This window comes from Gobio gobio, assembly GCF_949357685.1.
Source record: "Gobio gobio genome assembly, chromosome: 23".
Taxonomy (NCBI): Eukaryota; Metazoa; Chordata; class Actinopteri; order Cypriniformes; family Gobionidae; genus Gobio; species Gobio gobio.
The window spans coordinates 13,751,014-13,766,760 of NC_137119.1; the positions used below are offsets into that span (position 1 = coordinate 13,751,014).

The window sequence follows — 15,747 nt, forward strand, 5'->3', positions numbered from 1 at the left end:
GCCATAATTCAGCCCAAAAGGAATGTCATGAAATAATACACTTACTCTTATGTCATCCCAAGCCAATACGATTTTCTTTTCCTCATTGAATACAAGGAGAGTTTTGTTATTTTTCGCTAAAAATCTTCCCATGCCCAGCAACTCTCAAGTCCCATCCCATTCTCCATCCTGCATATTCAGCTTAGCAGATATGGTTACTATGTACAATATAGAAAAGAGCTGTATATTCTTCATACATTGTAATTTTTTCTTTCACAGAAGAAAATAACAACATAGGGATTTCCCTTGTAAAAAGAAGTGTACTTTAGTGTACTTTTTCCAGAACTTGTAGTGTACGTAACATCTTAAAAAAGGAAATAAAAGGCCAGTTAAAAGGGATAGTTCACCCAAAAATGTAAATTAGCCCATGATTTACTCACCCTCAAGCCATCCTAGGTGTATATGACATTCTTCTTTCAGACGAATACAATCAGAGTTATATTAAAAAATGTCCTGGCTAATCCAAGCTTTATAATGGCAGTGAATTTTCATTTTTGGGTGAACTATCCCTTTAAGAGTACTTTGATGACCATTTCTTTAAACAATTGGGTACTTTAATTGTGAACTTTGTTTACTTAAAAGTACATTTTACATTACTATTAAAAAAAAAAGAAAGACATTTATATTGATGTTGGCTAACATACAACGTATGTAAAGTAAATGATTATGATTTTAAAGTTTATTGCAATATTTGATTTTACATTTAAAGGTCCCATGGCATGAAATTTTCATTTTATGAGGTTTTTCAACATTAATATGAGTTCCCCAAGCCTGAATATTGTCCCCAAGTGGCTAGAAAGTTTGATCGGTGTAAACCGAGTTCTGGGTGTCTTTCTCTGCCTTTGAGAAAATGACAGCCCAGACGAGCTGATCTTGAATTTTCCTGTTATGACATTATAACAGGAACGATCACCTCCCTTTCCTCCGGCCAGAGAATTTGGCACGCCCATGTGAGCTCTGTCAGAGTGACCATCGGGTTCTTGGTCACCTCCCTGACTAAGGCCCTTCTCCTCTGATCGCTTAGTTTGGTCGGGCGGCCAGCTACAGGAAGAGTCCTGGTGGTTCCAAACTTCTTCCATTTGCGGATGATGGAGGCTACTGTGCTCATTGGGACCTTCAATGCTGCAGGAATTTTTCTGTACCCTTCCCCAGATCTGTGCCTCGATACAATCCTGTCTCGGAGGTCTACAGACAATTCCTTGGACTTCATGGCTTGGTTTTTGCTCTGACATGCACTGTTAACTGTGGGACCTTATATAGACAGGTGTGTGCCTTTCCAAATTATGTCCAATCAATTTGTAATTCGTAAGAAACTTTAAAATAGCATAATAGGGGCACTTTAAGGGTCTGAAAACATTACATTCAGTTTACATTTAAGTATAATATTTTATAGTATATTACTTTCATAATAAGAACTCTTTTTAAAGGTAAGTTAAAGTGTACTTCTTTTACAAAAGGGTTGCAATGACATTTACATTTATGCATTTAGCAGACGCTTTTATCGAAAGCTGCTTACAACTGAGGAATACAGGAAGTGATCTGAAGAGGCGAAGAAAGTGCTTGAAATTCTAAGTTTAGGACATTACTCAGATTTTTTTTTTTTGAGAGTGCGTAGATGAAAGAGTGCGTAGATGACAGAATTTTCAGTTGTGTATAAAATATTTATTTAATGTCATCATCAACATCATCAACAAAATGGAAAAAGTAAATAATTGGACTACACTGACATCATCAGTAAAAAAACCCTGCAGTCACACACCAGGTTGAGGTTCAGAAGCTGCTGTACTTGGCTAGGTCTTTCTTCATTTCATCGTATTGAGCACTGAGTCGGCCCACAGCTTTAGCGTGCTCCTCATCCACCTCCTCCTTCAGATGAGACTGCTCCTTCAAGAACTCCTCCCAGTCCTGCTTCCGCCTCTCCACACACAACTGAAGATGTGTGCTCTGATCACACACACAACAACACACAATGTGCCATTTACTTATCATCAGCTGTCACAAGAATTTGTTTGCCATTACAAATACAGTCGCTATGTTTGCAATAGACTAGATACTGCATGCAACACAGTGTGAAATGCCTTGGATTTTTTTAAATAGTTAGAGAAACAGTACGCTTTAGACAAAGAAAAATATTTCAATTTGTAGTCTGCTACACTGCTGTCATATGACCTCGCCCGACTGTTTAATTCGGCAAGTGGCATGTCAGGTTAATGCTTCGTTTTATGGACTTTTAGTTTGTTTTTCCTGTTCCTGCTTCTCATTTGTTGTAATAGTTACTAGTAATGCACAATATATCTCCCACCATATCAGTATCGGCCGATATGTGTTCATTGAGAATAGCTCAGTCAAGTTGGCTTGTGCATTGGCTTATGTTTGTTATAAGTAATTTATAACTTAAGTTATGTTTATTTTGTGTGTATGCTTTGGTTAAGGTAACCCTCATACTTCCCTTGGGTCATTTTTTATTTTAATTTTTTTTAATTGAGAGTATATCTGAGTGGTCCAAGATCCTAGGAATTTTGTCGCATTTGAAGCAAAAAATTTTTTTTACTGGATTCGACGAGTTTTGTGGTTGAAATTTAAAAAAGTAACGAATCCTTCCCTTGTGGGTCAATTTGAACCCCATAGGAATGAATGGAATGCTTTAGTACACATAGAACAATCTAAAAATGCTCAAAATTCAAACTAAAAATGCTAAAACTACCAAAAAAAGTCAATGTCTACATCTGGTCCCTCTGGCCAGATATATGTACATGTATTTGAAAGCATACTGAAGAGAAACTGACCTTGGGATCCAGTGTAACAGCTCAATTGCTCCATATAGAGCTATAAGGCCATCTTAGTGGCAAGAGTTATGAAATATCATGCTATATTATCTTTTTTCACAAGAGGTTGGCAAAGACACCCAATGTAAGATATTTTGAGCAAATTAGATAGTTAAGGTGTGAAGAAGAAAGAATGAAGAATGTACTTAAATTACAATTTATTTATTATTCTAGCAAAAATATAGTAATTTAAAGGTAAATAAAAAGAAAAAAATTATAATAATAATAATTAATGTATTAATAATTTTAGGGCTTCTGGTCATTTTGACCTAGCCTGGGTCCGCCCTCCTACATACGTACGCTCAATTTTCATTTTCCTTCAGTACTCCGTCTGGAATTGTGGTATATTCTCTGGTTTTCTCCGGTAAATTTTAACAAACATGTCCAAACAGCGAACAGAGGGAGTGGCTGAGAACGATGACGTTGATGTTGGAGATTGGTTATGGCAGATCCAGAGTGGCTCTGGGCAGATCTAATAGTTTTAAACTTCAAAAGAGTACCCGCCTTCAAGGAAGTTAAAGCTTGTCAGACTGGCCAGACTCTCAGTACAAATTAAATGTACGAGAGTCTGGTATGACCAGGCTAATTTTGACCCGGGAGGGAAGGATTTGTTACAAAGTGCAAGGGAAGTATGAGGGTTGAATTATGCGGTAGTAAAGCGCTTCAATTTACCGGTGATCATCTTTAGCTTCAGCTCACGCAGCTCAAACAGCAATGCTCATCATTAATAATCATGATTAGGACTGCGATATACATAACATTATAAAGAGAACTCTATTGTAATAAAACATTAATTATTTGGTTTAAGTTGCTGTGTTTCAGCGCGTTGTTACAGGAAGAGCTTATCAACAACAGGAGTTACAAATTCTGATAAGCACATAACTTCTTGTGCATTTGCCTCTTTTTATGTGTTGCATAAATATCTGATTAATCTCATATAGGATATGTTTCCCTGAAATAATTAACCCACTCACAAAGTACTTCAATTAATCAGTGTTCATTCAGATCAAACAGCAATTCTGTTATTTGAAACAGTAATATTAATTTAAGATGTTTCTTTTTCAACAACATTAATGCATTATTAATAATACCTAGCACTTTTAACAAACTTTTCTCATATTACTTTTATCAACAATATGGTTTAATTAAATGCCCGTGCATAGGCTATTCCATTTTATTTATCCATGACATATGCATTTTAATTTTTTATTGTTTTATTGTACAATAACTTGTTTGCCATATTTAGGCATTCATTTATTTCTTTGTAAGGCAGTACATTTTTTGATAAAGAAAGTTGACCATAGAGTGTAAAATTAATAAAAAAAAATGCATTTAACTAAATTAAAATCATATTTTAAAATATTATAGTTTGTTACAATAAAATGTATTCGTTTTACTTATTACACAATTTTAATGTAATAATAATAATAATCAAAAATATGTATTTTTCCCAAAGACAAAAGACATTCATACAGTATAAAAAGATGATATATTATAAAGACCACATAGATTAAGAAAGTAAAAATGTTGAAATTATTCAACGTTTTTTTAACAAGATGAGAAAAGCAGGAGATTTGATAGTGTTTAATGTTCAGTTATGTTAGGTTTTAGAACAGTTTAAATTACACTGGGTTGCTATTGTGACGAAGAGTGGAGCTTTTGCTTAGGCTGAGGACTGATCCATAAAGAGGATGTTTATGCTGCTTTACTCTAATGCTAATTAGGAGATCACCCTTACTGCAAAGTTCAGTTTGTGCCCTACATAATGATGCGCTGCTATTTTCCTGATGTACCTGTTCAGCCTCTAGCTCCCTCTGCTGGATCCTCTGCGCCATATGATTTGCAGCTTCAACTGCAAATAGAAAAGCAAACGTCAACACAATGTCAATTATTCCCATTATACACTAATTATTTTAACAAAAACATATGCTTAATGACTTTCCTTGACCATGTCAATAAATAATACAGATCTGAAAATGTTTAAAACCTATTTAAAAGCAGACAGACAGACAGACAGACATAGACAGACATAGTGGTTGGACAATAAAACTGAAACACTGGCCAATATAGTATTGGAGGTTTTACGCCTATATACTGATCAGTAAGAGCAGAGTGTGAAGGCTTAATTAACAGAGCAATAGCACAACAGTACATAACATATTGCAATCCACACAACATAATATGAAACATACACTATATTGCCAAAATATTTACAAACAATTATCTCTACAAATATCTTCTACAAACATTTGTGAAAGAATGGGTTGCTCTCATGAGCTCAGTGAATTCAAGCGTGGTACCGTGATAGGTTGCCACCTGTGCAATAAGTCCATTCGTGAAATTTCCTCACTACCAAATATTCCATGGTCAACTGTTAGTGGTCTTATAACAAAGTGGAAGCAATTGGGAACAACAGCAACTCAGCCACGAATTGGTAGGCCACATAAAACTCAGCCATGAAGTGGTAAGCCACGTAAAATCACAGAGTGGGATCAGCGCATGCTGAGGTGCACAGTGCGCAGAAGTCGCCAACTTTCTGCAGAGTCAATAGGTACAGACCTCCGAACTTCATGTGGACTTCAGATTAGCTCAAGAACAGTGCGTAGAGAGCTTCATAGAATGGGTTTCCATGGCCGGGCAGCTGCGGGTTATTTTTCAGGGGTTGGGCTTGGCCCCTTAGTTCCAGTAAATGGAACTCTTAACGCTTCAGCAAGACATTTTGGACAATTTCATGCTCTCAACTTTGTGGGAACAGTTTGGGAATGGCCCTTTCCTGTTCCAACATGACTGTGTAACAGTGCACAAAACAAGGTGCATAAAGAAAGGGGTAAGCGAGTTTGGTGTGGAGGAACTTAACTGGCCTGCACAGAGTCCTGACCTCAACCCGATAGAACACCTTTGGGATGAATTAGAGCGGAAACTGCGAGCCAGGCCTTCTCGTCCAACATCAGTGCCTGACCTCACAAATGTGCTTCTAGAAGAAAATTCCCATAAACACACTCCTAAACCTTGTGGAAAGCCTTCCCAGAAGAGTTGAAGCTGTTATAGCTGCAAAAGAAGACCCTATTCCTATAAATATATTTACATGTTTTTCCTAAATGTATTTTACAACGTGTTACATTTTACCAGATTTAGTGCTACACTTATTCACTATTATTTGTTCCCCACTAAATGTTTAGATTTTATACAATTATTGTGCACTCATTATTTTTCTAGAGTAACTTTTGTTGCTGATTTCACCACTAATCTAGTTTATCCACCATCTAGTTTATAGTAGTATTTATGTCATAGATTGTGATTTATATATATTTTTAAATTTGTTGTTTTTCTTTATAATGAAGTTGTCTGTATTTAGCAGATTGTGTTCAACACACAAAAGAGTGATTATCAGTTCAACACACTGAGGTATAGAAATTCTACATTGAATTTTTAAACAAAACTGCACTGGTATCGGATCGGAACGGTTCTGAAAAAATGGTATCGGTGCATCCCTACTTGTATCTGTCATTCCTAAAAAGAACAGATGCTGTATTGGCTGCAAAAGGAAGCCCTACAACATACTAATAATTAATTGTAGTCTAAAACTAAGTTTTTCAGTTTCGTTGTCCAACCCCTGTAGATTTTTACACAAACACACTGTTTCAGCGTCCCTTTTCTCTTCCTGTTCTGTCTGACACTTCATCACACTCTTTATAATAAATAATGAAACTTACGGCGTGTGAGAGCGTCACACAGTTTCTCATGCATACTCTCAGTGCACCGTGGCAGATCATGCTCATTAGTGTCCGCAGTCATCTTATTCAGCTTTTCAAGCAGACGGCATTCTCTGAAAGCACGCTTCTCCTGAGGGAACACAGACATTTGTAGTGTAAATGTAGTTTTTGTCAGAACTTCACAGGTCATTTGGATGCAACCATATGTTTTATTAATTCATTTTAAAAGCAATTATCAGAATGAAAGATAATAAAATGTAAGAAAACCAGGCCTGCCTCAAACTCTCTGATGAAGTATCTGATTTCACCCTGCAGGAACGGTCTGTGATCAATCAGTCTGGACTGAATATCACCAACATCTGTGAAGAAACAAATACTGTGTGACATTAAATAAATATCACAAATATCGAATTAAACAAGACATCTAATGTGTTTTAAAATACATTATTTTATGTAAGGTGATAGTTTATCTAACATAGTTTTTACTACAACAAATGTGCCTTTAATGCTTTAAAGCCACAATATGTAATTTTTTGCCACTAGAGGCTTATTCAAAACAAAGGCGTAGCTTGATGACGCCTTGATTTCGCAGAGCTTTTATTATGCCGCATACGTCCTCTTCCGCTGATGCATATGTGGGGTAATGCAGTGCTGTTTGATCATATTAGATACATTTGAGTGTGTTGAAAGTTATGTTATAATGTTACTCTGTGCGTTCGCTCAGCGGCTACTACACACTGCAGTGAGCTAGCTTGATATTAGGCATGATAAAACATGGTACTCGCTGTAAAACGAGATTTAAACAATAAGACTATCTGTGTTGAGCTAGATATCAATCATTAGTTTTCTGTTGATGAATGTATCCAAACAGTTGTTCACCTGTCAATTAAAACACATAATATATTAAAGCGTCTTTGGTGCTTCCACGGTTTCTACAAAATAAAACTGAGGGTAACGCAGGCAAGATGTCATTGATAGGGGACGCACGGACACGGTCTGTGTCCTGGTTAAAATTGCTTATTTCTCTGGATTTAAACCATCTTGGAAACATCTGGGATAATGCAAGTACACAAGTTAACAAAATATATAACATTTTTCTAGTGTTTTTGTATATTGTGCCTTTAAAAATAGTTCTAGTCACGGTAATAGCATTAATAAACATTACTGGATTTCATAAAAAGTAAACGTGTGTGTGTAAGCATTATGATCAATGCAAAACTGGAATTAGTCTTAGGGATAAATATTACAATAATTAATGAACCTAGGAAAAAAGTCCCACATGTTCTCGTGCACTTTGATGTGCAGTCAGCATCATTTTTGCACATCATATTTATATCAATTTATAAAGTTATTCAGTTCAATTGTTCAGTGACTTCATTCGAGTGTCAATATCGATATGTCTATTAGGAAGTCACTACGCTTTGAGTCACAGCCATAGACACTGACATCTGCTAGTGTAAATATCTATAACGTTACACATTTGATTCTAGAATCGCTTTATCTGTAGTACTGCAAATACAAATGTTTACAATGCGTAATACTGCACATAATCAACATAACTCACCCTTAACTATCTTCTCCATCATCACGAGATGCTGGTTAATCTGACAGCCTTACACGAGGATGTTTATTATTCTGTCAAATTTTTCCTATCCACAAATTATGATGTTTCTTTGCAGAATGATACAGACAAAAGTGGGTTTCACATACTTCCTAGAGTCACATGCCAACAATAACAGAAAATATCTGCAAAATAAAAGTCCCAATGTGAACTTCAAAATAAAAGTGTCTATAAGACAAAAGTCCCTAAAGGACAATGTTACGGGGAAAACTTCACGGGCAGCAACAGCCCTTTCGTAGAAATTTAGACTTCTGCAAAACCGAGGACAAACAACACTGGCTTTATTGTATGGAAAACAACGGCAGGAACAACACGAGGGCGAGTAAATTATTATTATTATTTTATTTCGGTATTATACAATATTAGTAAAAAAAAAAAAAAAATTGTAATATGATTCATTAATTAATTAATTCCAGTATTAGTAGTAGCTGTATAGTTGAATCAGACTATATTATGCCCATATTTCTAACACTGAGGTTCGCAAGATCCAGCCTCTCTGCTGCCCCCTGGAGACGAAAGCACGTCTGCAGTCATGACTGTTTATTATTTAAAACCTTACAACTTTTATTAAGCTATCATTATTCTTTTGCTAACTATTCTAAAAAAAAAAAAGTCTAAAAAGTGGATTGAACATTTGACATTCGGTTATTTGTAACTTTACCATTTAATTCGGCTTAGCTTTTGGTGTTAGGCCTATAGAGTAATAGGGAAGAGTGGGGCACAACCTAATGCTTTTTGACTTTCTCAGTTTGTGTAAATCCACTTAGGGTTCAGAGTATGGATTTTTTTTCCCCACATTAATTTCCCACAATGGTGTGACAGGTGCTGTGATAATCACTGTTATATTATGCCTGATCGATGTATGATTAAAATAATATCAGGTTTGTCTTATTTTAAATACTTTTATTTTAAACAAAAAGCAGAGATGAAAAAATAACTTAAATAAGAAATTTACTTTTGCTATGGTTAAATAAATGTTCAGTGATATCTTCCACAGATGTTTTTTTTAATTTTGGCACAATTGTTTCTCGAAATAGTGTTGATATATGAGAACAAGTAAATGCACTAAGTTTTGTCATCCTGGCATGTGTGGAGGGTTTTAAACCATGTGTGTTATAAATAGCCCTGTGTTAGTTTGTGCCCTGCTCACCCCTACCTTTTGGTTTGAAGAGATAAAACTTGTGACAGTTGACGTGGCAGACTTTAAACACCTGAGACTAAATGTCCTTTAAAGATTTGTAAATAGGCCTACACAACAGTTGCCAGCAGATATTATGGTTTGGCAGAAGGCACAAAAGTTCAGAAGTTCACTGAATTCAATACATACTCGGAAAGTATGGGCATTCTGACGCAGCCATAAACTTTATAACAGCATTTTATTTATTCATTTTAATAGCAAGTGTCAGAATAAAAGGTTATATAATAAAACCAGGCCTTCCTCCAATTCCCTGATGAAGTATCTGATTTTACCCTCCAGTACTGGCCTGTGATCAATCAGTCTGGACTGCTTTGTGTTTTACAAAACAGGGAGTTGGATAATTCATCAGAACATATTACTTTTTCCAGGTATCATTGTGTCTCTGTGCTACTGCCTTGGATACAAGTGATTTTGCAGTGGCAGGCCATAAATTCCAGCCTGGTCAAGACCAGTATCAATTTAATGGATCATTTGGGTGCTGGTGTTATTCAGTTGTCTGCAGTTTGTGAAATTTAGCATGCTGTGTGCCATGTAGGTGATCGCTGAATATACTTACTGTTATTCATTCAATCTGAAAATCAAATGTTCATTGTGATCTACAGTCCTTTGAGCCTATAGTGTGCTTACAGAATTAACTCAGAAAAAGTAAAGAATAGGATCACTGCAACCTATTTATTTGGTTATTTTATTTTATTTCTAGAGTTTTAATTTACTTAAATGTCTGCCGTGGTGCTTACAAATTGTATTTTATTACTGAATGCAAATTACATTATTAAAATTGTAACATAATCTATTACATTACACATTTTAGGTAATGTAATCTGACTACTTTTTGATTACTTTTAGATTACTTTTGACTAGTGCCGGGCAATCAATTAATCGCGATTATACTACGGGGCCGTTGAATGCTTGAATCTGATTGGCTGATGAACGTTCTGAGGTGTGCAATTATTTTCTGGGAGATGCACAGCGAACGTAGTTCCAGCAGCTCTCTTGACCGCATTACAGTTCCATATCACTTCGCATAGTTAACTGTAATAACGGAAATTACAGGACTAAAAAACAACAATATGACAGACGATTTTCCTAAAGTAAATCTTAATATTTACGGTGAATATAAAACGTTCAACAACTGGGCGGCAGCAGTATTAGACAGTCCAGATGAAAACCAACAGACAGAAGCGGACATCAAAGGCAAGCTTTTCTGTCTCATTACTGAAATCACACATGCTCGCACACGCACTACAGTTTGCACAGAACGGTGTCAGCGCTGCCCTAACGATTTGATCAGTTAGCCTATATAGTGAAGACACTTAAAGGCTAAACGTGACATTTTTTCACTTGCGAGGTAATAACAGCTGTTTAGAGACGCACAGAGGGAGCCTAATTCACACAAGCACTCGCTCTCTCTCTCTCTCTCTCTCTCTCTCTCTCTCTCTCTCTCTCTCTCTCTCTCTCTCTCTCTCTCTCTCGTTCTAATAACTTTATTAATAACTGCAGAAGAATGCCATCAGCGGCTCAAGCCTTCGTTAACAGCTTTAAAATGACGTTTCGGAACTAGCAAAAGAGCCGTTGGATGAGACGCGGAAGAAATAGTCCTACTCACAATAGCTATTTAAGTACAAAAACCGGACGAATCCCTTTAAATATATCTTCGGATCGATGTCTTGAGGTGTGGTAACCGTAGTATAAGCGGAATAATTGACTCCGGGGCGTTCAATTATTAGAACAATAATGCACACCCGAGGTGTAACGGCCACTCCGCTTTGCGTCGTGACCGTATCACCACCTCGGGTGTGCATTATTATTCTAATAATTGAACGGCCCGTCGTCAATTATTCCTTACATATAACATTTCATGTGTGTGTATTCATAATAATTATACACAGTACACAGACATATATTATGTAAACACAAACTTTTATTTTAGATGCGATTAATCGCGATTAATCGATAGCCCAGCACCGTTAAAACATTGATTTGAATAGTGTAATATTTTACCATATTGATAACAAACACAAAGAGAAAGAAAAATGATAAAAAAATGTTTGCTATCAACAACATGAAGTTCATTAAACATTACAAACAAACTAGGGTTTGGGAAAACCCTAGGGGGTGCGTACATTTATGAAAAGCTAATAAATCTTAGTAGTTTTAAAATAAAAGCAATCTGAAGCAATCAAAATAAAACACTAACTAATAAAAAATATATATTTGTATTTGTTTATGCGGTGTGGCCTCTCAATTTTCTATGTAATTATAGTTGCCTGACTAGTGGCCGGATTGTGTGTGCCATTTCACAAAACTGGAAGACTTTCTGAACATTTTTTAAAACTTTTTGTTTTTGTTTTTATGTTTAGGAAGAATATATAGGATGAATATATGAATTCTAAACAATTTACTGCCATTTATTAAGTAATTATTTAATCAATAAACAAATAACTGTAGTCTGATTATGAGTATTTTAAAACATAATTACAAGTATATAATTTTTGGAATCTGATTATTAATCTAGATTACATGTAATCAGTTACTACCCAGCACTGAATAGCTTATTAAATGGTTATTTACCACCATAATTAAATCTCACAAAAAAATATTTTTAAATGTATGCAAGTGAATCTTAAACTATAACAGTAAGTTCCTATATTAACAGCATTACATCATGCAACATTGTATCTACTCTAAAAACCTTTGGCACATATTTGTTTATATTTGTACATTTATATTACATTTGTTTTTTATATATTAGCTGTCCTTTTTAAAAAAATCACAAATTACATTGGCACTAGATGGAGACAAAGTATTACTTAAGCTATGATTTTCTGTCATACTTGGCTTAAGAGAGAAATGACTGCACAGTGATGACAATGTGGAAAAATAAATTAACACTCAAATACAACATATTTAAGGTCATATGAAAAGTTTCCGTTATCCAGGCTATTGTAGAATGTTATTAAACATTCATTAGGTACATCTGATTCTAAATTTTTATATTCAAATTAAATTATGAAGCCATGGGCAGATATTCATTAAGAATGAACTCATTAAAACTACATTAAAAGTGTTTGTATGTACACTGAGGATTCACACAATTGAAAAATATGTATTTCATGTGTTCAAATGCATCATTACTGATTGCTGCATACAATACACTTTCATTACACTCTTTACTGACATTTAATTATCATTATTTTAGTACATATTGACATATTTATAATATGATTTCCTTTCAGCAAAGCATGAACTTATTTTGTGCAGTTTTTAATGATATTGTGTTTTCTTAAAAAAATAACATTTACATATTTAGGAGCAAAAACAAAAAAAGTTACCAGAAACAAAATCTGCTGTTCTCTTTTTTATGAGACAAAAAAAAGTATATTTTGCATTCAGTATGTTGATAGTGAGAGGAGTCTGCAGACAGGACTGTTATTGCTGTGATGAGAATGTGTCTTTCAGCATTATCATCTTCTCTATTACAGCTTAAGCTGAAACCAGCATCAGCACACATACGTGATCTGTTCATTTACAACAGCAGAGAATTACATTCATTTCTTAATGCCTTGGGTCCCATATTGTTAACATTTTTCATTGTTGGATGTTAGATGGATAAACAAGTTTAAAATCTTGTTAGAATTTCTGATTAGGATTAGGATAATATTTCATCACAAAGATATTTTGTTGTCAATGTTTAGTTGAGCTATTGATTATTCTGAGCTCTTGGGCATCTCACAGACTACAGATAAAACATAAGGTTTATACACTTAGTATAATATGCTTTTACAGGAAAATGAAAAGATATACTGAAACTAGCATAACTTTATTAGTATCTAATGAATGATATTTTCATCATTCAATCTGTGTTCAGTGATGAAGAAAGGTGAATTTCTGAAGCTTTCATTTAAAATGATTCTTTAGTATTACAATATTTTATACAATAGATCTTTTTAAATATTTTTTGACTGAAAGAAGTCCCTTATGCTCACCAAGGCTGTATTTCTTTGATCAATACAATACTATTGTGAAACTATTGAAAATATTGTGTATCAACATATATTAAAATGTTATTCATTCACATGCTGGCAAAGCTAAAATTTCATCATCATTACCCCAGTCTTCAGTGTCACATGATTCTTCAGAAATCATTCTAATTTGCAGATTCTCTGTTTAAAATCAGTGTTGTTGTTTTTTCAGGATTCTTTTATGAATAGAAAGTTATAAAGGACAACATTTATCTGAAAACTTTTGTAACAATACACTACTGCTCAAAAGTTGTGTCTGTAAGATTTTTTTGGTAATAAATAAATACTTTTATTCAGCAAGGATGCGTTAAATTGATCAAAAGTGACAGTAAAGATATTTATAATGTTACAAAAGCTTTCTATTTCAGATAAATGCTGTCTTTTGTACTTTCTATACATCAAAGAATCCTGAAAAAAAAGAGAAAGAAATGTTTCTTGAGCAGCAAATCGGCATATTAGAATGATTTCCGAAGGATCATGTGACACTAAATACTGGAGTAATGATGCTGAAAATACAGCTTTGCCAACACAGAAATAAATTACATTTTAAAACGTATTCAAATAGAAAAAGAAAATATGTAACATTTTAATAATAGTGCACAATGTTATGGTTGTAATGTTACTGTATTTTGGATTCAATAAATGCACCCCAGGTGAGCAGAAGAGACTTCTTTCAAAAACATTAAAACATCTTACCGATCCCAAACCTTTGAATGGCAGTGTATACCGTGTCCCTTTTTTTCAGGATTCTTTGATAAATAGGAAGTTTAAATAACAGCATTTGATATAGAAATCTTTTGTAACATCAGTCTAAATGTCTTTAGAGTCTCTTTTTTATAAGTGCTAAATAAAAGTATTCATTTTAAAAAATGACCCAGAAGTTTTGAAAGGTAGTGAATTTACAGTGGCCCTGGGGCTAGTTGTAGCAAAGGTTATAGTGATGCGGTTTTGAGTCACAAGTCCGATTACACAAATGTACTCGTTTTCTCCAGCAGTGTTTTCTGGTATGCTGGTTTCAAATATATCAATCATTCCACAGTATCGATGGCAGAAGCAATGTCATAGGGGGTTAGGGAATGCAATGAAAGTCACTTTAGATAGAAGCATCTACCGAATGTAAATGTAACTTGAACTTGAATTCATTGTGTAATGCTTCATTATTATTTTACTTTTTTAATTTTTTAATTATGACAACATGGTCAACGTGTGTTCTTGATTAGCTTAATTTCTATCCAAATAACAGTCTTAACTTAGCTTAAATATGGCATTGTTTTCAGGTAACACATAATAAAAGCATGTGCCTCAGTGCAGGCCTTTTCCAATGTTTGGATAACAGTTATTTTGTAATAGTAGATTGGATGTGGTAAAAAAAAATATTGGTTCTTCATTGATCAGTGACTTTGACTGTAACACACTGACATACAGTGCTGGGTAAATTACTTACAAATTGTAGTTCATTACTGATTACATGATGAAAACTGTAGTTAGTAACAATCCATTACATTCTACACCGACCAGGCATAACATTATGATCCTGATATTGTCCTAATATTGTGTTGGCCCCACTTTTGCTGCCAAAACAGCCATGACCCGTTGAGGCATGGACTCCACTAGACCCCTGAAGGTGTGCTGTGGTATCTGGCACCAAGATGTTAGCAACAGATCCTTTAAGTCCTGTAAGTTGCGAGGTGGGAGGCCATGGATCGCACTTGTTTGTTCAGCACACCCCACAGATGTTCGATTGGATTGAGATCTGGGGAATTTGGAGGCCAAGTCAACACCTCAAACTCGCTGTTGGGCCCCTCAAACCATTCCTGAACCATTTTTGCTTTGTGGCAGAGTGCATTATCCTGCTGAAAGAGGCCACAGCCACCAAGGAATACTGTTTCCGTGAAAGGGTGTACATGGTCTGCAACAATGCTAGCTGGTACGTGTCAAAGTAACATTCACATGGATGGCAGGACCCAATGTTTCCCAGCAGAACATTGCCCAAAGCATCACACTGCCTCCGCCGGCTTGCCTTCTTCCCATAGTGCATCATGGTGCCATGTGTTCCCAAGTTAAGCGACGCACACGCACACGGCCATCCACGTGATGTAAAAGAAAACGTGATTCATCAGACCAGGCCACCTTCTTCCATTGCTCCGTGGTCCAGTTCTAATGCTCACATGCCCACTTTTGCTGCTTTTGGCAGTGGACAGGGGTCAGCATGGGCACCCTGACTGGTCTGCGGCTATGCAGCCCCTTTCACAACAAACTGCGATGCACTGTGTATTCTGGCACCTTTCTATCAGAACCAGCATTAACTTCTTGAGGAATTTGAGCTACA

The 15,747-nt window shown here is 35.3% G+C and overlaps 1 protein-coding gene across 1 annotated transcript; it reads right to left on the reverse strand.

Moving 5' to 3' along the window:
* Nucleotides 1–578: 578 nt before the first annotated feature.
* bloc1s5 (biogenesis of lysosomal organelles complex-1, subunit 5, muted) lies at nucleotides 579–8,315 on the reverse strand. Its single transcript, XM_079806109.1, has 5 exons — nucleotides 8,142–8,315; nucleotides 6,854–6,936; nucleotides 6,578–6,707; nucleotides 4,658–4,716; nucleotides 579–1,983 (listed from the first exon to the last, which is right to left on the reverse strand). The coding sequence occupies exons 1-5, from the start codon at nucleotides 8,161–8,163 to the stop codon at nucleotides 1,810–1,812; spliced, it is 468 nt and encodes a 155-aa protein (XP_079662235.1). The 5' UTR covers nucleotides 8,164–8,315; the 3' UTR covers nucleotides 579–1,809.
* Nucleotides 8,316–15,747: the final 7,432 nt, after the last annotated feature.

What these genes read in the sequence shown, in the direction of transcription:
- bloc1s5 (XM_079806109.1), bottom strand. Translation starts at nt 8,163, where the DNA reads ATGATGGAGAAGATAGTTAAGG. An exon ending in ACTTCATCAGAGAGTTTGAG is followed by an intron (nt 6,708 to 6,853) that starts GCAGGCCTGGTT and finishes GTGTTCCCTCAG; the next exon opens with GAGAAGCGTGCTTTCAGAGA. An exon ending in GGGAGCTAGAGGCTGAACAG is followed by an intron (nt 1,984 to 4,657) that starts GTACATCAGGAA and finishes GTGTGTGATCAG; the next exon opens with AGCACACATCTTCAGTTGTG.